The sequence below is a fragment of the Eleginops maclovinus genome, chromosome 8 (assembly GCF_036324505.1).
Source record: "Eleginops maclovinus isolate JMC-PN-2008 ecotype Puerto Natales chromosome 8, JC_Emac_rtc_rv5, whole genome shotgun sequence".
Classification (NCBI taxonomy): Eukaryota; Metazoa; Chordata; class Actinopteri; order Perciformes; family Eleginopidae; genus Eleginops; species Eleginops maclovinus.
In genome coordinates, this window is record NC_086356.1 from 20,808,279 (window position 1) to 20,834,276 (window position 25,998).

General features: G+C 44.3%; 1 protein-coding gene across 1 annotated transcript in view; it reads right to left on the reverse strand.

Moving 5' to 3' along the window:
* The window catches only part of mfsd14ba (major facilitator superfamily domain containing 14Ba), a 55,786-nt gene that overhangs the window by 20,843 nt on the left and 8,945 nt on the right, over positions 1-25,998 (reverse strand). The window contains exons 2-10 of the mRNA XM_063889920.1: positions 24,442-24,540; positions 5,796-5,858; positions 5,207-5,334; positions 4,125-4,239; positions 3,407-3,625; positions 2,913-3,026; positions 2,481-2,552; positions 1,929-2,041; positions 233-330 (exon numbers count right to left, since the gene is read on the reverse strand). Coding sequence (XP_063745990.1) covers positions 233-330; positions 1,929-2,041; positions 2,481-2,552; positions 2,913-3,026; positions 3,407-3,625; positions 4,125-4,239; positions 5,207-5,334; positions 5,796-5,858; positions 24,442-24,540 — 1,021 coding nt within the window. The remainder of the gene's footprint in view (positions 1-232; positions 331-1,928; positions 2,042-2,480; positions 2,553-2,912; positions 3,027-3,406; positions 3,626-4,124; positions 4,240-5,206; positions 5,335-5,795; positions 5,859-24,441; positions 24,541-25,998) is intronic.

A 25,998-nucleotide genomic window follows, 5' to 3' on the forward strand; every position in this document is an offset into this window, starting at 1 on the left:
AAACTTACCTGATCATGCACATAGAAGATAACTTAAATACAGGGGACAAACCAGAAAACCATGAACTAAACAATTCAAACTCCACGCCACTTGCACCTCCACCACTACCCCCACTCACGCTCACACCCACCGAAAACGGAAAGAGAGGAGAGAGGAGAGAGCAGAGCAGAGCAGAGGAGAGGAGAGGGGAGAGGGGAGGGAGAGAGCAGAGGAGAGGATAGCTCTTCCTCACCTTGTTTATCAGGATCAGCTGACTGTGACACCAGAGCAGAGACAGCTGGGAAGGTGATGGAGGACATCGCTGCTACAGCACCAGCTGCCCATATCATCCTGCACACACACACACACACACACACACACACACACACACACACACACACACACACACACACACACACACACACACACACACACACACACACACACACACACACACACACACACACACACAGTTACAAGGTGTATGTTTGTCTTTGTGCTATCCTCCATATTTTAGTTTTTAACAAGTAATTCATTATTGTTTCATTTTATTTGTTATATTTATATTAAAATGTTATCTTTTTAATAAACTGTGATTAATCTAATAACAGCACTGTCCAATCAGAAGTGCGGCATTCCTGTGAGTGAATCACTAGCTCCTAATTTAAGTCTGTCTAACTGGAGACAAGTTAATAGACTCAAACTGGACATGAACAACTCTATCTACTTATATGGTTAAAGCTCCAGAGAAGGAAGGAGCTACATGTTCTGGTCCCTTCATTTCCTGACCTATACACTCCTCACCAGCACTGAACTAACACATTAAATACAGAAACCTCTGTTTCTAGGTTTGAGTTTCTGGGCTGGGCCAATAAACAATGCGTATGGTCAACATATATGGTCTATTTGGCTTCATGATGAGGTTAAAGGAGATTGCTATACTGAAAAAATTGAAACAATGACTTTAATTAAATGTATGTCAACAGATTTCACATAGTTGTATTAGGTTAGTTGAAAGCAATAATATTAGGTTTTAATATAATCCATTAAGTTCAACTTAATACTATTGCTTTCAACTAATCAGTTATCTGAGATTTGTTGACATGATATATTTAATTAAAGTCTCTGTTCAGTTTGTTCAGTGTATGTTGTGAGCAGTGGCATATTTATATGTACCAAACCGGTGGGGCACGAACAACTTATTTATTTATAGGCTTCTTGCACCTTAATTCATGGAGTAAAGAGCACTATCACAAAGCAAAACTTAACAACAACAACCGTCATGCCTCAGCATGAAAGCACCAGACTGTATAAGGAACCACTGACACTCGTCACCGTGGTTACAATAGCAATCGATCCAGCAGATCGAGAGCCTAAAGGCTAAACAGACCATCATCATAAACTCTACATCCGCTCACCAAAGCTCCAGTAGAGGGTCAACTTCTTTCACTCTCTGTTTGTATTATTTACCGCTGCTGATGGAGTCTCAGCTCTCTCGTCTCTTCTTCATGACTACACTTTTCACAGCACACACACTTACAGCCAATCAGCTCTGACTTATGAGATGACGTTTCAGTGGGCTGCGAGCGCTTTGCCCCGCTTGTGATTTTGTTTTCTCCGCACACACTGAATAGAAAACTACTCTGAGCATGCACAGTGTAGTTTTCACAGTGAGGGAGGGGCAGCCTGGAACTCGCCCCACATCGCTCAGCCCGGCTCAATAGGCTCACTGTGGACACTGATCAGAAGAACGCAGTCCGAAGCAGCAATGTAGAGACGAGTAAACATGATCTTTAAATATATTTAAACATATTTGGGGAATTATTATTTTAATTCATTTCTGCTGATCGTAGGAGGGCTGTGGCCCGTTTGGCCCTAATGACCAGTCGCCACTGCTTGTGAGGCAGGCAGCAGCTGAATGATGCAGCCTAACAGAAACACAATCTCACCATGGCTCTGATCCAAAGCCGTACCAGGCCAGCTGAAGGATCTGGAAGCCCAAACCCAACAGAACAGTGTTCTTATTACCCAGAGTCCTCATCAGCAGTGTGAGGAAGAGGGTCTGAGGAAGAAGAGTGAGAGGGACGGAAACGTTTCATTTGGTTCAAAACTTCTGTACGGAAATGTACTTATGTACCAAACATGAATAATCTATTAGAATGTTCTATTCTAAAAAGAGTGAAACCTTAGTGTATGAGCAAACATGATTAGTCTCCAACATTCAGGTCTTTGCTGTGTTGGTGTACATTTATGATAGCTCTTCGCTTGCTAGCAAAGCAGTTATATTTGAACTAAACTGCTTAAGCTCATTTGTTATTTTCCACCCTGATTTGCTTTTACTGCATGAAGCCCAGGCCAGGGGCTTATGTCTCATATGCATACACATATGTATCTTTGTGGAAAGAAATCTTGTTCAAAACATCTAGATGGAATCATGTGACTCTTGAAACGACGGGTGTAAATGGTATGTGAATATTCTCTGGAGCATCTGTGTGTGTTACCTGTGCTACGATAGACAGAATGCCCACCACTCCAATAAACACAGCGATGGTTGTGGAGGAGAAATTGACGACCTGGAGGGACGGACAGACAATTGGTTTAATTATTATTGTGACTTTCTTAATAGCCCATTGAATCAAAATACACTTAATTAAGACAAGCCAGCTTTTAGCAGGTAAATCCCAAGGTTATCCATACATCTCTGACCAACACAGAAGAAGCTAGGGGCTAGCCTCTCAATACAGCCACGCCATTAATTATGCATAACTTTATATCTTAATATCATTTAAATGGTGTATTCAGAGGTACAAGATGAGATAAATAATCTGTGTTTTCAAGCTCAATTTAAAGCTTGAAAACATGTTTTAGTTTATATTTCACAAGCTGTTACAAGGAGTGCTGGCAGTAATGGGGGCGGTAGCAGTGTGTCTCACCTGTCTCAGGTAGAGGAAGAAGCTGGAGTACTGTCCGGCCTCTGGCAGGTACGACAGGAACACAGTGATGCAAATCATCAAGACCGTCGGGTCCTGACCCACCTTCCTCAGAGACTGGAGGAGATGGAGACAGAGGGATGGACAGGAAATACAACATGAGATAATGCCCAGGGCTCAAAGGGTCACTGAGACCCTGAGTCTGTGAAGTGCATCTTACTCATGTCCACCGTCTTATTTTAATTTTAGTACGCTGACATTGCCAGGCTTCCATACCCCTTGTTATCCTATAGCATTATTAAGATCCTTAAATGATTACAATGATTTCACCGTGACGACGAAAATGAGGTGCCTCCACCCACGTCTCAACTCTACATAGTCTGTTGAAAACAGAGAGGAGATTCAAATCGTTGAGTTTAGGCAACAGATCAACCTGCTCTGACTTCATTAATAAACCAACCAATCAAAAACTGTATTGTAAGTTACTGTTCACTGACAGTGAAGGGGTCCGCCTGCTCCCAGGATATGGGGGCCCCCCAGGTGTTGAGCCTCATCTTGTCTGGCAGAGACTCGGGCACAGCCAGCAGGATGAAGCAGATGTCGGCCAGAGCGATTAGTGTGGCCAGCAGGACCACCAGGTTGTCTCCATACCAGGCGGACAGGTAGGCCCCGATGGCTGGACTCGTGACAAGGCTGGCTGCGAAGGTAGCTGACACCTAGAGAGAGAGAGGGGCGGGGAGGTTATTTTTTCCCTTTTCCAAATCATAAATTCACTCATTTGTATGGTCTCAGGTGGTCTCTTGAGGATTTTCATTTAATTTACAACTGTAATTATTCTGCTACCCCAAATGTAAAATATGCATATGTTTTTGTTTTGTTTTTACTTCTAATTCATGTGCAACATCTTATGTATATGCTGCTGTGACCCAAAAAATGTGATAAAGTATATCTTATCTTATCACAGTGACTCTCTTTCCTAAACGCTGAGACAGGGCGCTAAGCTGATGTAGCTTCCTTTCCCAGAGACAGAAATGGGAGCAACCACTTTTAGGTATACTTAGTCCTCAATTGCTGCAACTATTATCCTTTAACACAGGTTCCATATTTCTTCTATGAATGCTTTTTTCTCTTGTCCACAGACAGGGCACAGAGGGAGTGGATAGAGTGAAATGTTGGGCTATTTAAAAACATGTATTATCAAAAAGGTTTCCTCACCAGACCGTAGGCTGTACTCCTCTCTCGCTCATCTGTCACATCAGCAACGTAGGCGAAGATAACGGAGAATGTGACGGAGAACGCTCCAGACATGGAGATCATGGCGAAGTACCACCTGCAGGAGCACACTCAGCTTCAGGCACACAATCACAGTTCTCTCAGTTCCTCCAAGCAAAATAAAAGTGCTCATGTTGATTCTGTCCTGTGAAGGACTGAAAATTCCACAAACCTGGATTGATTTTTTTTCACATATGGAGAACCCGCCTAGTAATCTAAAGACTGTGCATGTTCTGTTCTTCAGTAAAGCAGAAGCTTCACTTTTAAATCACAGTCTACTTGTACAGGGTTTTTGACCTTCGAGTTATGCCTCAAGTCTTCCTTAGAAACACATGAATTTCCTCAGGCACCTGAAGGAGCATGACTCAAAAACATGGGATTTATCTGCTAATATTAGCCCTGTTTTTTCTCACATCTACAAATAGGAGGACTAGCCAAGGTTTATCTGGTTAGTAACTTAGTGAAGTCACTGACTGAGGGCGATCCACTGAAACTTTAAGGTTGTTCAGAGGGAGTCTCCTGTCCTTTTTCTCGTAATGTTAGGTATTTACTTCTGGTGACTGCATTTACTTCATTTATTAAAAAGGTTTATTATATTATGTGGAGATTACGCTCCTGAACAAAACCTGTCAAAAGCATCATCATGAGGTACTCAGAGAAACTTTACAGACACATATTAGATACATGGAGGAGAAATGGGCTGATCCTCATGTACAGGGTTAATGGTTCAATCCACTCCCCCTGGACTCAATCCTTCAGTAAGATACCTGCTCTGTAGGCATGTCTCAGTTGAAGTGTTTGAAAGTGTCTTTAGATAAAAGTGTCTGCTAAGTCATGTGTAAATGAGGACTGCTCTGTTGAAAGTATAATATTTTTTTCAGTTATGTGTTCAGTATTGTCATCTCCCACATCACAGATCAGGACCATTACATGACCTAACTGATGGTTCTCCACGTGTACCCTGACCTCCCTCACTCTACCTGTAGCTCTAATGTTACTGTGCCAAAGGAGACAGGGAGTCCTACCAGGGGCTGAGCCTCATCAGGGGGATGGGAGCGCAGGTGAAGAAGACTGTGACCAACAGGAAGGTCCGCCTACCCCACACGTCCGACAACGCACCAATCAGAGGAGCAGACATGAACGACAGCAGACCCTTGACAAAAAGAGGCGGAGTTAGCACCAAAATAATCCTTCCCTTAATAATTTTTGTTTGTTTCGTTTACTTAATTGATACATTTGGTTTTGGAGAAGGAGTTTTATTATTTTAATGATTTTTGTATAAACGTCTGAAAAAGAAATGATTGGCTACATAAATGTATACTGTATATTTATATTTCATTATGTAAAAATGTAAATAAAATGTAAAACTGTATTTTTTGATAATAAAATATATTTTGATAATATTATAATAATAATAATGTGTCTGCAAAGGTCAAATTACTTTGTTCAGTCCTATACTCAACGTATATTCGAATAGCACTATTGGAACATGACCATGCTAGGGTATTCTTCGTGCCACATCTTTAAGGGACTGCAGATTTAAACCACTGTAGATCTCTTCTAAATTTGCTAAACAGTATCTGAGCCCTAAAGCAGAAGTGTTGAAGTTGTTACCTTCACGCCCTGAATGAGGCCGTTCATCAGGAACGTGTGCTGGGGAAATGTTTCATGTAAAACCTATGGGGAGAAAAGAGCAATATTTATAAAACATACACCGATTTCACAGTTCAAAAAACAGTTTTAGTAGTAGCTCGACTAATCAGAGCTGCATAGTGTTTGACTTTTCATACTGATGTTAATACTCTACCCGAGTATTGGTAGTAATATGCTGTTCTTAATGCGTACACTTTTTTCAACTGAAAGCTTTTTTTACTTTTACCAAACTATAAATCATCAAATCATCATTTGAACAGAACATTAACACAGTGTTTAAGGAAACTCCCATGGTTTACTCAGTTTGTGTTCCTGTGAGTTCCTGGAACACTGGATGTGTTCTCAGTTGGTTCAGAAGGTGCGTTCAGGGACGGCTCTTGTTTTGCATGTAACTGTGACCAAACTACTGTCTGTTGCACTATCCTGATCTCTTGATTTCATTTGAAATGACATCTCCATTATATCTGGAATTAATCAGATACAATAATAGGTATTTTACAAATTGTTTAATTTTACAGGAAAGAAAGAAAACACTTGAAACAGAGTAAAATCTGAAAATATCTTGAATGCATTTTTGCTACATATGACAGTCTCCCAGTAACAAGCAGAAGTACATATTATACAGAAAGATGCTGGGGCTTTTATGAAAAATGTTCACCCCTTGTTATGCTTGTTATTTTAACTTTTTAAACTTGTGATTATTTCTACTTGTATTGAGTCTTGATCTTCTGTGTGTCTTTGTTAGATCTCTTATTGTGTCGGAACGTTCCGCACTGTTTTGCCCTGCCTGGATTGAACCTCAAATTATAAATATTTTTCTGTTACCTGTTTCCCTGTCCTGCCTTTGGGTCCACCCTGCTCTGCTTTTACGTGACACAATAAGTGTTTCTTTTTTTGGGAAACAGGCTGATGGACAAATTGTCTGTCAGTCAAATAGGACATTGTTGAATAATGGGCCCCTGGAAAACACACTGTATCTGATCATTCTGTGTGACTGGCGAAGCCACACACAGTCTAGTATTCAACATACTTATTAGTGTGAATGCTGTTCAACAGCATACCACTATTGTTCTTCAAATCTTTATTCTTCCGCTTCTTCTTATTATTATTATTTCACAAAAACTTTGCCGTCCAATAACTTCAGCATACTTTCAGCTACAGAAACAAGTCCCTCACTTTTGTTTGTGGCTGATGATGCCGACTTAGGTTTTTGCTTTATTTTTTCACACAGCTCTTCTTTATGTTTTCCCTCAAGCAAGGTTTCAGCTACTGCACTCCTTGACAACCCCTCGATCAGTAAATGTTTTTTTGTTTTGACCCAAAATCCAAGCCACTCTGAGGGAACATTCATTAGCACGTTGTTGGCGAGTGAATGAATGGGTCAGGATCCTGGTGGACTGGTCATATTGGGCTCTGAGACTGCTTATTTATTGTGACCTCAGTTCTGACTTGAGAGGATGTGTTTGGTCAAACACTTTGTGTTTTGTCCAGGGGCGGTTTGTGTATTAGGGCGATTTGGGCGATGCACTACCAACGGGAAAAAGAAGGATTTTTTTTCTAACAGCAGCAATCGTAATCAGTGTTTTAGACGTTAGATCTGTCTAACATCATTGTCCAATCAGACTAAAGTCGTGCTTCACATGGTCCCGCCCCTTTAGGTGCGATTTCAGTCAGGTTGAAAATCGCCCCAGGGTTCTCTCATAGAATCTCATGTAAAATGCATTTTTTTCAAATATCAGAGCTTTCAATGCAATCTCTATGGGTTCCGGGACCGGGAGGGCTTGCACTTCAGGCTTTCGTCAAACGTAACTGAGAAAAAAAGCGGACAGCTTCTTCGATCAAGTCACTTACTACTCTCAAGATGGCAAGCGTTCAGTGCAATTCCATTGTGTCTTTGAAAGAAGTTCCTTTTAGTCGGCGTCCAAATCCAGATAAATTGGCATTAAAACAATCAGGACCTCCAAGACCAAATATGCTAAAACATGCTATGGTGTTCAGTCTATAAATACTTGACTTAATATGCTGCCCCTGTCTTTATGTTGTTCTGAACATATCTTTTGGCCTGTTTAGCTATTTTACATAATTGGATTCGTGTAAATAATTAATATAATAATAAGTAGAATAATTTATTGTGGACCCACACCATTTCTGCTTATAGAGGCTCCTGGATGCAACTTTCTTCCATAGCTTTCCACCTGTAACTTATGTAGCTAGAGGGGAAATATTTCTGTCATCTAGTGGACACACGAGGGATCTCTGTCTGAGTTCATGTAACAACAAATTGATATGGTCTTGCTTAATGTACCTATTGAATGGGTCACTTTAATCATTATCTGAAAAAAATTTCCCCAAGTTTTTTTTCAGGAGCCGCCACTGATATTGATTATAGGTCCGGTCCGTATATGTCGGCGTCAGGGTCTAGACCCGGACCGCCTGTTAGTGAACTATGGTGTAGAGCAGTGGTCACCAACCTTTTTAAGCCCAAGATGCCTGACCTCGGCCTTGGTGAAATGCAAGATCTACCTGAGAGAAAAAAGACAGCCCAGACTGTACTTCCAATTTGAGGCCTTTTATTTAGGCCAATTGTATTTCAATTACATGGAATTCTTTGGTTCAACTTTCAATTTGATGCAACCAAGAACACACTGTAACTAACTTAGTTTTTTTCATCATATCTTCATATATGATCTTCATCATATATCTAAGTTTCATTATTTAATTTCATTCCAACCCAAAAGATAAAGGCATGTGGCTTATTTCCCATTTCTATTTGTGTCAATTATTTTGTTTTTACCAAAAAGTTCTATTTTGGTTTCATCTGACCATATGACATTCTCCCAATCCTCTTCTGGATCATCCAAATGCCCTCTAGCAAACTTCAGATGGGCCTGGACATGTACTGGCTTAAGCAGGGGGACACGTCTGGAACTGCAGGATTTAAGTCCCTGGCGGCGTAGTGTGTTACTGATGGTAGCCTCTGTTACTTTGGTCCCAGCTCTCTGCAGGTCATTCACTAGGTCCCCCCGTGTGGTTCTGGGATTTTTGCTCACCGTTCTTGTGATCATTTTGACCCCACGGGGTGAGATCTTGCGTGGTGCCCCAGATCGAGAGAGATTAGCAGTGGTCTTGTATGTCTTCCATTTTCTAATAATTGCTCCCACAGTTGATTTCTTCACACCAAGCTGCTTACCTATTGCAGATTCAGTTTTCCCAGCCTGGTGCAGGTCTACAATTTTGTCTCTGGTCTCCTTTGACAGCTCTTTGGTCTTGGCCATAGTGGAGTTTGGAGTATGACTGTTTGAGGTTGTGGACAGGTGTCTTTTATACTGATAACGAGTTCAAAAAGGTGCCATTAATACAGGTAACGAGTGGAGAACAGAGGAGCCTCTTAAAGAAGAAGTTACAGGTCTGTGAGAGTCAGAAATCTTGCTTGTTTGTAGGTGACCAAATACTTATTTTACCGAGGAATTTACCAATTAATTCTTTAAAAATCCTACAATGTGATTTCCTGGATTTCTTTTCTCATTCTGTCTCTCATAGTTGAAGTGTACCTATGATAAAAATTACAGGCCTCTGTCATCTTTTTAAATGGGAGAACTTGCACAATTGGTGGCTGACTAAATACTTTTTTGCCCCACTGTATATATATGTATGTGTGTACTATAAACAGATGTGAGTAGACATTCACAGAGCTCAGGAGTTCAGCAGTCTTATAGCCTGTGGTATAAAACTGTCTCTGAGTCTGGTGGTCTTGGTCCGGATGCTGCGGTACCGTCTGCGAGACTGTAGCAGACAGAACAGATTGTTGCTGGGGTGATGGGGGTCCTTTATTATCCTCCCGGCCTTCTTCCTACACCGCTGGGTGTAGATATCCTCCATGGATGGCAGCTCCGTCCTGGTGATGTGCTGAGCAGTTTTCACCACCCTCTGTAGAGTCTTACGGTTGAGGGCGGTGCAACTGCCATACCAGGCGGTGATGCAGCCAGTCAGGATACTCTCGATGGTGCACCTGTAGAAGTAGCAGAGTATCCTGGAGTCCATGTTGAACTTCCGCAGCCTGCGGAGGAAGAAGAGCCGCTGTCGAGCCGTCTTGGATATGACCCTGGTGTGATGTGTCCATGTCAGGTCCTCACTGATGTTTACCCCGAGGAACCTGAAGCTGCTGACTCTCTCCACAGGAGTCCCGTCGATGGTGATGGCTGTGTGCCTCTCTCTGCCTCTTCCTGTAGTCCACAATCAGCTCCTTTGTTTTGCTGACGTTGAGATGGAGGTTGTTGTCCTGGCACCAAGATGTCAGGGCTCTGACCTCCTCTCTGTACGCCACCTCGTCGCCGTCTGTGATCAGGCCGATGACGGTCGTGTCGTCAGCAAACTTGATGATGGTGTTGGAGCTGTGTGTGGCCACGCAGTCGTGCGTGAACAGGGAGTAGAGGAGAGGGCTGAGCACACAACCCTGAGGGGCTCCGGTGTTGAGGGTCAAGGTGGAGGATGTGATGTTCCCCATCCGCACTGCCTGGGATCTGCCCGTTAGGAAGCTCATGATCCAGTCACAGAGGGCGCTGTTGAGCCCAAGGTCCCTGAGCTTAATGATGAGCTTGGAGGGCACAATGGTGTTGAATGCTGAACTGTAGTCAATGAACAGCATTCTCACATAAGTGTTCCTCTGGTCCAGGTGGGAGAGGGCAGTGTGGAGGGTGAGAGAGATGGCATCATCCGTGGACCGGTTTCCCTGTAGGCAAACTGCAGGGGGTTCAGTGAGTCAGGGAGGGAGGAGGTGATAAAAGGTTTGACTAACCGCTCAAAGCACTTCATGATGATGGAAGTGAGTGCAACAGGGCGGTTGAAAATTAGACTGGATGACTTTGTCCGTCGTCTATTATAAACTAATGTTCCAGATGCCAATCCACCATTGAGTGACAGTAAATCACGTTGTTATCTTCTTTCTTTCTTTATTAAACTTTCTTTACATGCATTTGCTTGTGTGTGTGTGTGTGTGTGTGTGTGGTTTCTGAAATAAGGATACAATAATAAGTATTACTAACATTGCATGGCTAACAGATCAACTCAACTTGCAATCTTCTGCAATACAAACTTGGCCACTAGATGGCACTCCAACATAAGGCAATGGCTGTAGCCACAGTAGCTTCTATGAGAAAATGTAGCAGGCACATGTTCATGGAACTATTCATTATTACAGCTAGATTTCTTAACTTAATATCACACATAACCAACAGGGTAAATATTAAGATTCTTCATGTCAAATCCCAACTCAGGGATATTTAAATAGTGCCCATTTGGCAGAATGAGGTTAGCATGACTTGCAGAAATGAGCGCATGGCTAGTTAGCTCTTGCAGCTGCAAACTCTCAACTTCTCCTACATACATCATACATTCTTATAACACAGTCAATACAAAACACATATCAACTTAACAGTACTTACATCTTAATGGACGCACACTAACACAGGTAAACTGGAAATACAGCAGCAGGAACTCACAGCTCTCGTCACCAACTACGGAGACGTTAGATATTGGGCCAAACCATTACATGGACTAATCCAAACTAAAGGGGGGGGAAACGGAACAGTCCAAGTGAGAGGGCCTTTTTCACAGCCGCCCCCAGATTTCTGTGGGAAATCTGTACCTGTTAAAGGGCCTATCTAACCTACTTAGTCTACACGATCTAATCCGGTATGCTGGGTAGGCTGATGATTCTTGCCACTGGACGTGTGTAGGAGCGATCTCCCACCTTCACCTCGATGACTCTGATCCGACCATCAAGTCCAGGCATGGTCCGGGTGATCTTCCCCACTGGCCACAACGCTCTAGGTAGCTGAGGGTCAACCACCATCACGGTGTCCCCAACACTCAGGCTTGGTGGGTCTGAGTGCCATTTCTGACGAGCCTGTAGACCTGGCAGGTAGCTCCTGATGAAGTGCTTCCAGAAGTGATCTGCAAGCAACTGGCTATGACGCCATCTCCGTCGGCTGAGGAGTTCTGACTCAGGGTACACCACCTGAGGAAGGGACGCGTCAGGCCGCCCCATCAGCAAAGTGTTGGGTGTAACTGGGTCAGGGTCAGCCACGTCAGATGAAGTGTAGCCCAGGGGCTTGGCATTCAAGATCCCCTCTACTTCTATTAACAGCGTGCGCAAGACCTCTTCAGAGAGGGATTGAGAGCCGACAGTCACCTGTAGGGCTTGCTTCAGTGACCAGCTGAGTGAGTTGAAGGTCTCTCTAAGTTCACGTTCACCTGCTTTAAAATTGGTTCCGTGGTCTGAGAGTAGTTCGAAGGGCTTGCCTCGACGTGCCACGAACCGCCTCAAAGCCATTAAGAAGGCATCACAATCCATGCTAGAGAGAATATCCAAATGTACAGCTCGGGTTGTCATGCACTTGAATATAATACCCCATCTCTTCTCAGTTCTCCTACCAATCTTAACGCTGTACGGGCCAAAGCAATCGACTCCAGTGGAGTAAAAGGCAGGCTGATGTAAGCGGAGTCGAGCTGGAGGTAGATCCGCCATTCTTGGGATGGCGGGCTGGCCGCGCCACTTCCTGCATTGAACACAGCGGTGTTGATGCCGACGAATGGCTTCTCTTCCTCTTAGAATCCAATATTTCCTCCTCATTTCTGCGAACACACGCTCACTGCCTGGGTGATGAAGCTGGTCATCGTACTCCTGGATGAGGAGCTGGGTGATTCTGTGCTTAGGATCCAGCACAATTGGGTGTATTGCCCCAGCCTCCAGTGTAGTAGCTTGACGCAGGCGTCCGCCGACCCGTATTAGCTGTGAGGTGCTATCAAATTCAGGTGCGAGAGAGAGGAGGCGACTGGTACTGGACAGAGGCTTACCCGCCACGAGCTGCTGACGGTCTGCCTCAAAGCAGTCTTGTTGGACTTGCTGAAGAAGAATATTCTTAGCCTCTCTGTAACTGTCAGCTGTAAGCTGTGCGCTGTCCTGCCCATGTAAAGACAAAGCAGTGGCTTTGACTAGATCATGAAAAGTCTGGTACTGATCAGCATCAGGGACTGGAGGAATGACTGCCGTAGAGGTGAGACCACAGAAAATGGTTTTCCTTTGTTCCTCGCTGTCTGCAATGATTGCTGGCTGCATGGGCGCTTGAGGCCACTGGTCTGGTTTCTCCCATAAGAAGGCAGGTCCTCGAAGCCAGCGGCTGTCTGCGGTGAGTTCTGAAAGGAGTTTCCCTCGGGTGATGTCATCAGCCGAATTGCTTGCTGTGTCTACATACCGCCACGCCTCTCTGTCGGTCAGATCTTGAATTTCGGCAATGCGTGTTCCTACAAACACCTTATACCTACAGGAGTCTGACTGCAGCCAAGCGAGGACGGTGGTAGAATCCGTCCACAGGGTCACTCGATGTATAGGGAGTGTCAGCTCTTCTTTCAGCACCTTAGACAGCTGCGCTCCGGACAGCGCTGCACAGAGCTCCAGACGAGGGATGGACTGTTGTTTCTTTGGGGCTACACGCGATCTGGCACTGAGGAAGGCTATTTCAACATCACCCCCGGACGCCTCGCTCCTCAGGTAAGCAACAGAGCCATAGGCCCTTTCGGAAGCGTCGCAGAAGACGTGTATCTCCCTCTGAATGGCTGAGGAATCCATACCAGGGCTGGTGTAGCATCTTGCCAACTTGATGGTCTGTAGGACTGGAAGCTCGCTCTCCCACTCCTGCCAGGTGCGTAACAGATCATCAGGCAACGATGGATCGTCCCAGTCCCGTCTTTTGTCCCACAGCCGCTGAACTATCATCTTAGCCCTGGTGGTATATGGCACGATAAAACCCAAAGGGTCATACTGGCTCGCAAGCACCTGATAAATGGTGCGCATGGTGATAGTAGAGTGCTCCAAGGGGCGAGACTTGTATGACAGTGTATCTGAAGGGCAATGCCAGTGCAGTCCCAGGGCAGACTCATGGGCATCCAGCTGGCCTTGGGCTATCCACATTTCTGCACTGTCTGACCTGATCTCTCGTGGGAGATGAGCAATGACAGAGGTTTTATTACTTGCCCACTGTCTCAGTTCAAAGCCTCCACTAATCAAAGTAGCTTGTAGCTGATCCACCAAGGCCTTGCCATCCACCTCAGCAGGTATGCTCCTCAGACAATTGTCCACGTAGAAGGACTGCAGCACAGCGTCCCTGATGGCATCTCCCTCCCTGCTGTGGTCCACGATGTGTTTTTGGAGGGCAAATACCGCACAGCAGGGTGAACACGTTGTGCCGAAGGGAAGCACTCTCCACTCATAGATGTCTGGTGGCTCTTCACGCTTCAAGTCCCTCCACAGGAAACGGAGTAGGGGTTGGTCCTGTGGTTGAAGTCTGACCTGGTGAAACATGCCACGAATATCACTGCTGATACCCACAGCGTGTTCTCTGAACCGTAGCAGCACTGCGAGTAAAGAGGGTCCCAGTGTTGGACCAGGAAGCAAGAGTTTGTTGAGATTCTTACCTCCATACTCAAATGAACAGTTGAAGACCACCCGATTCTTGCCATTATGGAACACCATATGGTGTGGAATGTACCAGCGGGTGTGGTTGTCTTCCTCCTCCGGTGGTAGCTTACGGACGTAACCAGCTTCCACCAATCTCTTGACTTCAGCAATGTATGCTGCTGCTTTCTCTGGCTCTCGGGCCAGTCTTCTCTCTGTGCTCCGTAGCTGGGGAAGAACGGCTTCCTTCGGGGCTCGAAGTGGAGGCATGTCCTTCATCCGAAGAAGAGGAGTAGCATAGCGGCATACTCCGGCTATTTCCACCCTTGTGGTTTGGCTCTCAAGGATGGCGATGGCTTCTGTATCCTGACGAGAGCGCGTGCTGAGCTTCTCGTTATGCCAGGGCAGTGTGTCCATCTGCCACAACCTCTCTACATGGCTGTAGATGTCTGGTGGAGTGGATGTGGTGGCAGTGAACAAACACTGCTGCTCATTGAGGTAGTGCTTCATTCCATGGGCTGGACCCTGGAGCGTCCATCCCAGTCGAGTCCTCACAGCTGCTGGACTTCCTGGTGGCCCCAGACGCACAGGTTCAACCGGGGTGATTAGGTGCGGGTGGTCGGAGCCTATCAGCAGCAGTGGACGCACACCTTGAAAGGGCTTTAGAGGCAGATCTTGTAGGTGCCGATATCTCTTCTGAAGGCTCTGCACGGGGTAAGTATGTTCGGCTAGACCCAGACGCTTAGCAGTGAAGGCTCTGGTGATCCGGAATGTTTGCTGAGGCTCTGCTGCTGTAGATATAGTGAAGGACACAACAGCACCATGAACAGTCTGTAGCTCTTGCCGGACAGTTCTCAGGTGGAGCTCCTCAGGTTGGCCTTCGAGACCCAGCTGATGGGCAGCTGCATGGAGGAGGATGGTTCGTTCGGAACCATCATCTAAGATGGCATAGGCCTCGATGGCCCTGTTTCCGTTCCGCAGCACAACTTGATCAGTTTAAGTAGCACTTTCCGTCCTTCCAGTGGCCTGTCTATATACAAAACCTCCTCTGTGTTGCTCTTATGTGTCTCTGACTTGGATTGGATCCAGTCTTTGCCCTCCTTCCCTGATTTCTCTTTAGACCGCTCATTGAGGTCATGCAGAACAAGGAGGTGTCGGTTGTTGCATGTCTTGCATCGCATCTTCAGGTCACATTCAGATGCACGATGTGCCCTGCCGCAACGCCAACAGCCGTTATTGCTCTTTATCCAGGTCTGCTTCTGAGTGGTGCTAAGCAGCTTGAAATTTGCACAGTTGTTAAAGGAATGCTTATCATTGTCACAGTATGGGCAATATTTCTTACTGGTGTCAGAAGAAGGCGGTGTTGTCTTCACCTGTGTAGGCGACACACCTGTGCTTAGGAGGACGGTGGAGGACTCCTTTCTTGACTTGAAGGTCCTCTGTTGATCTTTGCTCTTATTTTCCTTCTCTATCGTGCTCTTGATACTGAATCTAGAGTTGTCCTCTTGTACCTGGAGTTCGAACTCTAACCAGTCAGCCAGATCAAGGAGAGTGGGTATGGGTACCACATGTGGATGGGTATGTCGCCGGAAATGAGAGCGGAGATCATGTGGGAGTTTGGATAGCAGCCGGGAGACATGTGAGCCACACTCCAACTCTACTTTGCCTTTTCTTCCTAGCTGCTCCAGCATGCCCACCAGAGAACGCACCCGGAGAGCAAACATCCTGAAGGCTTTGATGTCGGCGCTCGCTATATTGGGCCCATCCATAACTTCTGCTATCCTCTGCAAGGCAAGTTGGTGGGGCTGCCCATATTGGAGGTCGAGTGCACCCATTGTGTCTGTATATGGATGTCTTGAATTACTATATGAATCAGCAATCAGGAGTGCCTCTTCGTTCTTCAGATGATCAACTAAGATCTGGTATCTGAACCTTTCTGATGAGTGCCTGGGCAGAAGATTTTCAAGAGCTATTCGAAGACGACTGAATTCTCTTGGACTGGGCTGTGTCATATCTGGAATAGTAGGCTTCGGCCCACGGTAAGTCTGCTCCCGTCCACCGATAGGGCTTGGCGATCGAGACGGAGAGTGACGAGACTTTGGTGTCTGGCTGTGCCTATAGGGCCTCTGGCTATAACCACGGGATTGTGGAGTTCTAGCAGGCCGCCTCCAGTATGCCTCTTCATCTTCGCTTTCAGATGTTTCTCTTGTATCTGATTGTCTACTTGCCCTTGACATCCTATGCCGAGCTGGAAAGCGTTCCCTCTGATGTGATTCCTTCCATGCCTCTGACATCCTAGACAGTGCTGGTGATGGTTCTCTCAGGCGTGATTCCCTGCTTGACTCCATCCTGGGGGGTGATGGTGATGCTCCTCTTCTGGTCTGTTCCTTTACCTCTGATTGGAGAGTAGGGGCTGATCTGTCTTTTGCAGGGGAATCGCCTGTGTGTAATGTCTGAATCAGACTACTCAGATGTGAAACTTGACGCTGTAGCTGCTCTGTTTCAAAGGCACTCTTGCGACTCAGCTGTTCCATCTTGAACTCGTTGTTCTTATTTTCTTTGCGAAGATTTTCGTTCTCCATCTGTATCAGCTCTAACTCACTGAATAAGGCTCTCTTTCCTTCCTTGCTAGGCTTCTTAACCTTCTCAGTGGACTCATCATCCTTGGGATTCCATTCATCCCTTGTATGAAGGTCTTGAAGGCTGCACTGACTGATGGGCGATGGTGAACGCCTACCACCCACTGCTCCTTCATGCTCCTCTGCTTCTTCATCCTCATGCCTGTGGCCGTATAGTGAATGAAGTGGAGGTCTGGATGTTCTCCTGAGGGCTGTGAGATCGTAGCTTTCCAGGTACGCGGGGAGGGTAGTCTTCCTCCTGGCACGCGCACTGTTCGGGTCTTCTGACATCGCATACATCTTTATCAATGATGAATCAGATCCGGCTCGAAGGACCATGAAAATTAGACTGGATGACTTTGTCCGTCGTCTATTATAAACTAATGTTCCAGATGCCAATCCACCATTGAGTGACAGTAAATCACGTTGTTATCTTCTTTCTTTCTTTATTAAACTTTCTTTACATGCATTTGCTTGTGTGTGTGTGTGTGTGGTTTCTGAAATAAGGATACAATAATAAGTATTACTAACATTGCATGGCTAACAGATCAACTCAACTTGCAATCTTCTGCAATACAAACTTGGCCACTAGATGGCACTCCAACATAAGGCAATGGCTGTAGCCACAGTAGCTTCTATGAGAAAATGTAGCAGGCACATGTTCATGGAACTATTCATTATTACAGCTAGATTTCTTAACTTAATATCACACATAACCAACAGGGTAAATATTAAGATTCTTCATGTCAAATCCCAACTCAGGGATATTTAAATAGTGCCCATTTGGCAGAATGAGGTTAGCATGACTTGCAGAAATGAGCGCATGGCTAGTTAGCTCTTGCAGCTGCAAACTCTCAACTTCTCCTACATACATCATACATTCTTATAACACAGTCAATACAAAACACATATCAACTTAACAGTACTTACATCTTAATGGACGCACACTAACACAGGTAAACTGGAAATACAGCAGCAGGAACTCACAGCTCTCGTCACCAACTACGGAGACGTTAGATATTGGGCCAAACCATTACATGGACTAATCCAAACTAAAGGGGGGGAAACGGAACAGTCCAAGTGAGAGGGCCTTTTTCACAGCGGTAGTCATTGAGGCAGATAGGTTTTGTCTTTTTGGGGACAGGGACAATGATGGACTCTTTAAAACATGTGGGGACTACAGACTGGAGAAGTGACCTATTGAAAATGTCTGTGAACACATCTGCCAGCTGAACTGCACACACCTTGAGAGCACGGCCAGGGATGCCATCAGGTCCAGGAGCCCTGTGTGTGTTGATCCTTTTCAGAGTCTTTGACTTTGACTAGAATGAAATAGCTTTGATTGATTTTTATTTTGAGCAAAATAAACGTAATTGTATTCATAGGTGGAGTGGCACTTCAGCCTTACAATTTATGCTTTGATTGATTTTAACTGTAGCCTGAATTAAGTAATGTTAATGATATGCTGACTAGTGTTCAGCGTACAACTGTAGCTCAGTTTTGATTTATAAATGTATAACTTTAAAGTAAATAAATACGTAAAACAATTAATGATAATCTGATAAAGATAAACGACAACAAATAATTAATGACTAAACTTATTAAAACTTTAAATGCTTATGTTTTGTAACTGCGAATTTCATGTATGTTTATCACTGTGCTTTAAAAAAGATGCTCCAGAACACTGAAGATGAGTTTTATTGTGACTGGTGCGTCAGTCATTGTGATTGAATGTTTCAATCATGAATGTTTTGATACTGTGATGCAATACAATGTGAAGTAGAATGCCTAGAATGCCTACAACCTTTCTGAAGAGTCTCATTTTTACAAGTCCACACAAAGGTATTATTAGATTACGGTTTATTAAGTTATCAACATTGATAAAAACAGAGGAACTGTTAGGGAATATGTTGTGTAAGCTTGTAAATCTTTAGCTCATTTGAATCTCTTCTCTCTGTCCTCCTCTGACCTGGCTCTACGGCCTTGAAGGTGCTGTTATCTTCATTAAGGAGGGGCAGCCTGGGCTTCAGAAGCCTTGTTGTTCCCACAGTGGGTACAAGCTCATGCTGACCTAAGATTGGCTTTATTATTTAGGGACAGCTAGCGCCAGTTTATCTGGCCCACTATGCTCCGGTAAACACCTTATTTGTGACCTAGATGACAGTTTAAGTTAAACATATTGTCCAAACTTGTTTAGTCTGCTGCTCTGAGAATGTTGATCATGCATTTGGAACTAGTTAAAACCTCTTCCTATTGTCGAGATCTTCAGAGTTGGTTTGTCAACTGCTGTGGCAACTCGTGTCTACAGTAAATGTCTTGTCAATTCTCCGGCCGTAACTCCGAATAATAAAAAAAACCAATTGTTTTGCCATTAAGTTCCTGCTTTCCAGTGTCTCTCTCTCTCAACTCTCTCTGAGTTGTCTAACTTCGGAGAGCTTTGTGCCAAGATGCAAGCCCACCCGTCGCATTAATATGGGTAAGTATTTGTCGGTATTGATATTATTGTTACAAATATAGGCTTACTGGGAATACTCACACATCATCCTCCCCGTCTCCCACCCCCGCTCCCTCTCTTGCTGCAGGCTGAGCGACTTTTGAGCTGCGCTTGAAAAGTTCCAGATGGATCCTCTTTATCCTCTTTTAATTTAAGCCTATTTTATATTTCTGAGCCTATTGTTATGCTATAAGGGTCATGCAGTCACATTGCTATCCCTTTAAGAGAGAGACAATCTGGGACAGTGACAGGAAAGTTCAACATTGGCGACCACGGCGGGACCTTCATATTCAACATAAAGGCAGTGGTGAGCACATAAACAGAGTAAATAAACCGTGAGATTTGCCGTGCTAATTAGCAAGTTTATGCGGCTACAAGCTAAGCTAAAGGGCGGCCATTAACGCAAACAAGCTATCTCAACCCGTTCATGAGTCTAACTGCTACAGAGACACTGGTATAACTTAAAATGGACAATGTTAAGAACAGAAATAAAGGGTATGGACATCATAACCCTTTCATATGTGACAATGAGCCCAGTCCAAGATTTTCAAGCACAAACCCTTTTGCTGAGGCTAGCGGGCCCAGCTACGGCCTTCAAGACCGTGGAATACAAGGCCGATTCCCATGCGACAACGTTTATAGCCCCCAAGCTCATGCCACGCCGTCAAGGGTGCGGGACAGGTGTATGACTGCTACTATTACAACCCCTTTACCCCTGGATATATGGGAGGATTCATACATCGCACGCCAGTCCTTTACCTTCCATGTCCCCCATGCCCAGGGCTGCACACCACTTGCTGTAACCCAACTTTAGAGGCTTGCTATAGGCTGTCACCAGAAGAATAGCATAGTCAGACCCTGCAATTAAAGTGCTATTTCCCTAAACATGAACGGCCAAAATCTCGTGCACGCCAGCCTCGCTGTGCACACTGCCAGGATTCTTCAGAGGGTGAGGAGGGCTGCGAACAGAGAGAAAGAGTCCCAACACTGCGCCCTGGCCAGTATGATGGCACAACACCTTGGAAAGACTTCCTGCACAGGTTTGAGAGCTGCGCTAAAACTAATTGTTGGTCAGAAATGGCTATCCAATTGAAGTTTTGCCTTGTGGGTGCTGCAGGGGCAATTGTCTACAGAAATCCCAGGTCTTCGCAGTGGGACTACCGCCACCTGCTGAAGGAACTAGAGACCGTATACAGCATGCAGCAGCAGTGGCTATTGAATTAAGACAGCATGTCCCCAAAATGGGTGAGGCTCTTCATGTTTTGAGAGATGACATTTATGGGAAAGTGTCTGCAGCCTACAGTAACAGGAATGAGACTGAACAGGATTTGATAGGCGTTGAAGTTTTCACTAATGCTGTAGGAGATGCAGAAATGGTACAAAAACTGTTGGAGCAGCGGCCTCAGACACCAGCCCAAGCATATGACATTGCACGCCGCCATGAAACCACCAAGCAGGCTGCGCTTTATGTCACTAGCCGCATGCACCCAGGGGCACACAACATCACTGAAGGGAGGCCCCGTGCTGCTGTCATCGGGAAAATAGCAGAGGAGGAGCCGATTGAGACGGCAGCCACATCCGTGGGACCCAGATGGAAGCCCAAACTCCAGCCCATATCCCCAACACACCTTCTCTAACCCAAATGTCACACCCAACAAACAAAAAGGCCGTAAAGACATCAACTGGGAGGAGATTCGTTGTCATAACTGTTCAGCATTAGGTCACATGAGGAGAAATTGCCTCTCACCAAAGAAAACGACAAAAGCCCAAGTGTTTTCAGCATTTCCTGAAATTACTGACCCCACTGTGCTCCACCTTAAAACACAGAATCAAGAAATGAGCATTCTCATGCTTATAAACAAACTGGAAGTGTGTGCTGTTTTGGAAAGTGTGTTGGCTCTGCATCACTACGAAGCTATTCACCCAGAGGTCCGGCCTCCTCTCCAGCAATCAGTTGTTACGTCCGTTGTTGGTATCGGTCCGGGTGACATACCTGTACTCGGTGAAGCTATCTTCCCTGTCCAGATAAACCAACGCCAAGTTAGCATACACTTCCTGGTGGCTGCCATAGCTTCAGATGAAGCCCTGCCACAGATGGGCCGCAACAGAGGACCACCTGTCTGGTACAGTGAATAGGTGAGGCACTAAGCCCCACAGTTAAAGGACTGTTATGTTGTTTACTAATGTCCAAGCTAAATGTTACTGTTTCATACGTTCATACATAGAAAGGAAAAAAACTTGAGGAGAGCAGGCTGATAACTATATGGGACTAAAGTAATATTTCTGTCTTTGATATTTCCATTTGAGGTTGTACATTTAATGGAGAATTTATGTTTTGAATGCCTTCTGACTGCTATTTTAGAGCTCAGCTATGCCTTTTGTTTAGGGTTTCCTTATGCTCCATGGTGGTATGTGCACACAAAGACTGCTATGCAGCTGCATTTCTGCACTGAAATGTTGTACCCTTTTTCTATCTCCCACTTGTAAATGGACTCAATGCAGATGTGGATGTTCATCAGTATGCATTTTAGGTATTGGTCATGTAATTTACTGTGCTGGATTAGAATTGTGTGAAATTGCCATCCAGAGTGGGGGTAGTGTTATGCTATAAGGGTCATGCAGTCAGATTGCTATCCCTTTAAGAGAGAGAGAGGGGTGTGGCGTGTGCATGTGTGGGTGGGCATGGTAGAGGAAGGGGTGAGCGAGCGTGGGTTGGTTTTGTTGGAGAAGATAAAAAAGGAAGCAGCAGAAAAAGTATGTCCATTAAGTGTTTTTCCTGTAAGTTAAAAACCTGAATAAATGCCACGGCCTCCCAAGAAAAGCTAGCCTCCCTGCCTTATTTTGCAAAGTGGGTTATTGAACCTCGACCCTGGAAGACTACAGGGAGTCTTCCCCTGTTCTCCTCGACTACAGTCTGGGACAGTGACAGGAAAGTTCAACACTATTCTCTTTGTTACTTGTGTTGTGGATCGTGTGTCATTTTATTGTAACACTTGAAAAGTTTCAGATTGATCCTCATTTTTATTTATTTGATCTGTTTCTGAGCCCATGCTCTTTAATGTTGTGGATCATTTGTAACTTCATTGCAATTTAATTCAATGTACTGTCGTTGTAATCTCCATAACCGTTGTGTTATGATGATGTTGATGTTAGCTCCACGGTCATTTAATATTGCTGCAATTTTTCTTAGTTGCATTATATTGAAACTTTGTTGTTGTTATCATCATGCGTGTTCTGGTTATATGCGCATGATTAAACATGAGTCTTTATATGGCGATAAAACAAAGCTTTGTTGCGTTTTTTTGGGGGGTGCGTCAACCCGGTTGGGACATAGAAGGGGGTGCGCCGCAAAAAAAGTTTGGGAACCGCTGGGCTAGAACCAGAAAAGCAAAAGATCGGATCTTGATCCGGTTTGGTGGAAAAGGGGCATGTGAGGAGCTGCTGCTGCACGCTGCGCTTGCTGCAGGACTTCTGCCCTGTGTACCGGGTGTCTGCAGGATCTGTAAATGAAATCCATCATTCAGTGTTCTTGGGAGGCCGTCGCTTATATTTGGGACTTTGTTATACTTGCTGCAACTACCGTTAACTTCCAGAAACTTACTATGGCTCGCTCAACCTCTCTCTAGCGCTTACACATGCACACAGGGATCCCCCACTCTCTCTCTTAAAGGGATAGACTGCCTTAGTCTGCATTGTGCTACCATTACAGTTTACATAGTAAAACATCGGCCGACATTTTTTCAATTGGTGCATACCTTAGGAAAACATCTCTTAGGTTGACAAATAAAAACATTTAAGCATTTTTCCCCCTTCAAGCCCCCACTGTTTATGTACCCTTTAAAGCAGCCAGCCACACCACCTATTCCAGGTGTGACTGTGGCTCTGTGGTGCTGCATTGCTCTCTCCATCAGAAGGTTGCTGGTTCCATTCTAGCTTTTGCAGTCATCATGTCAATTCATTTACACTTTATTACAATTAACAGATAATTATTGCAGGATAACACATACTAAGTGGAGATTTATCAACTTTACTTAAACAGTTTGCACATCTTTTAAACAGTATTACAGTATCTTAATCTCCTTCGTCCACCAAAAATGTTGTCATGCTACTTGTCCGGCAGCGTGGACACGAAACACACAAAAAAACACATCTAAACGTGCAGAACGACCGGAGTCGGTGTGCTATGTCTTTTATAAGAGATTCGCCTAGCCGTATTCACGCAAATCGCAGAAAACTGCAATCATTAGCCCATAGGAATTTGAACAGAACAGCCCACTTTGACCCCATACAGATTCTGCATACTTTACCAAAGAACAAAAATTACAAGGTACGGTTTTTTCATAGTCCAAGATAGGTTTTGTGAAAATGTCACACTGTTTCACATTTAATAATGGGTGTGTATGGGAGAGCTTGTTAAAACTTCATAGCTAGAGGGGAGAGGAGCTGGAAAATCTTCTGAGGTTTTTTTCCAACTATTGTTCGGCAGGCCACAATTTTCACTTTTCAAACATCATTTGGTGATCATAATGTAGGGAAATGTGTCACAGTCACACCGATATGCTCATTTAATCAAAGCAAACACGAGGGTCATCAGGTGTGTTCCTCTGGTATCCTAAATACCCTGGGGAGGATATTTATCTGATTGGAGTTACATTTTTTTACTTAGAAGCAATAATGCAGCACAATATTGTCAATACATTCTCTGGCAGGCTGTGTCTTGTTCACTGGTAGGGCGCTGCTGTGGAAACGCTTTGATCTTTGTCGTTAATTACATCCACCCAAGTTAGCACCGGGACGCGCACCCAAGTTTTATTCACACTTTCAAAACTTACTATTTCAAATGTCTCTGAATTTTCTAGTTTAAACTAAGATCTGACCAAAAATGTAGTAAAAACTTTACAGATACATAAAATACATATATTCTCATGACGTTCACCACATGGGAGCTGATTCTGAGCCAGCCACTCTCTTTATGAATCAAATAAGCTGCTCAGATCCTGACTGAACGTGAGACCACCGTCTCTTTAGCCCAGTGCTACTCACAGTGAGCATGGGCGTGGTGAGTAGTCCCCAGGCGAAGAACTCCAGAAAGATCACCACCACTGCGTGATACACACTGGGCCTGCCGATACCCTGCTGGAGCTGAAACACACACAGACACCCACACATTTTACAATCAAGAATAAAAAGCTAAATATCATCATCACTGCTAAAGCTCGCGGCTGTTGAAAGGAAGAGACTGAACAGACTAAAGAAGAATGCCAGCTCTGTCCTGGGGAGTCCTCTGGACACTGTGGAGGAGGTGGGAGACAGGATAATGGCAGCCAAGCTGTCCTATGGACAATGTGTCCCACCCCCTCCAGGACACCCTGTCCGCACTGTGCAGCTCCTTCAGTGACAGGCTGAGACACCGCGGGTACAGCAGTCAGACTCTATAACCATCATGGCCCCTGGTAGACCCCTCATACATACAAAAAAATAAACTGACTAGCTGTGCAATAACAATTGATGTGCAATATATAAACATACATATGCCATTATCAATAACGGTGCAATATTTCCCTGGCTGCTATATCTCCTTCAGGATGTGTATTTTGTAAATTGTGTGTTTTTCTTTCTTTATTGTTTTTAATGCTGATTGCTGACCACTGTGAGTATGACTCCTTACTTGGTGTTAATCGTACCTATGAGGTTGATAACACTACACACACATGGTGTATGCTGTCTGTCTTTAAAAAGCACTGCAGGCAACAGAAAGTATGTCAGAGATTAAAACACTACAAGGCTGTGGACTTCTTCAAAGGTTTGATTTCCCATACATGTCTGTGTTTATAATTATCTTACCAATTTAAAGACCTTTTCTAGACTGAAAAATTAAATGTGAGACCATTAGCTATGTATTTAAGGTTGGAGTAGAGAAGTGTGGGGTGTGTTTTTGGGTTGTAATGTTTAAATAATACATGAACTCTCTCAATTCTATATGTATTAATGGTATTATGTAAATAATGCATGATTATTGTCTGGGCCTCAATTATCAAACAGCCTATACAGTGTCCCATTTCATTATGTCTCATGACTGAACTTATTTTTTAAACATTCAAATAAAATGAAATAGCCATTTTGTTTAGGACACAGCATCTAATGGTTTAACTAGCAATGTCATATGGAAATATAAACCAATTTCCCAACACAGCTAGGCTTATTGGCTGATAAAAACAGAACTACTATTTTAGTGGGGCACCGCACATGAATTGATTGTCAGCCTACTAACACCGGAACAAAGGGTTTACAGGGAGATGAACTATTTTCTATCTTTAGAAAATGGGAAGATATTTATACTGCTTACATCACTTATTGTTTGTCTCATCTCTCATTAGGTTTGAGTCAGCAGATTGGTGTATGTATGATCAGAGGAAGACGGGTAATGGATCGAACATTTCAATATCTTCAAATGTTCTGCTACCTTTGACACGTCAAACATTCGAGATACCATTTTGTTCTTTATTCAAATTAAATAAACAATATCAAAATATTTTTAATATTAAAGGAACTACAGAACTAACCATTAGTTATAGACAAGCTGTACATTGTGTTCAGTCA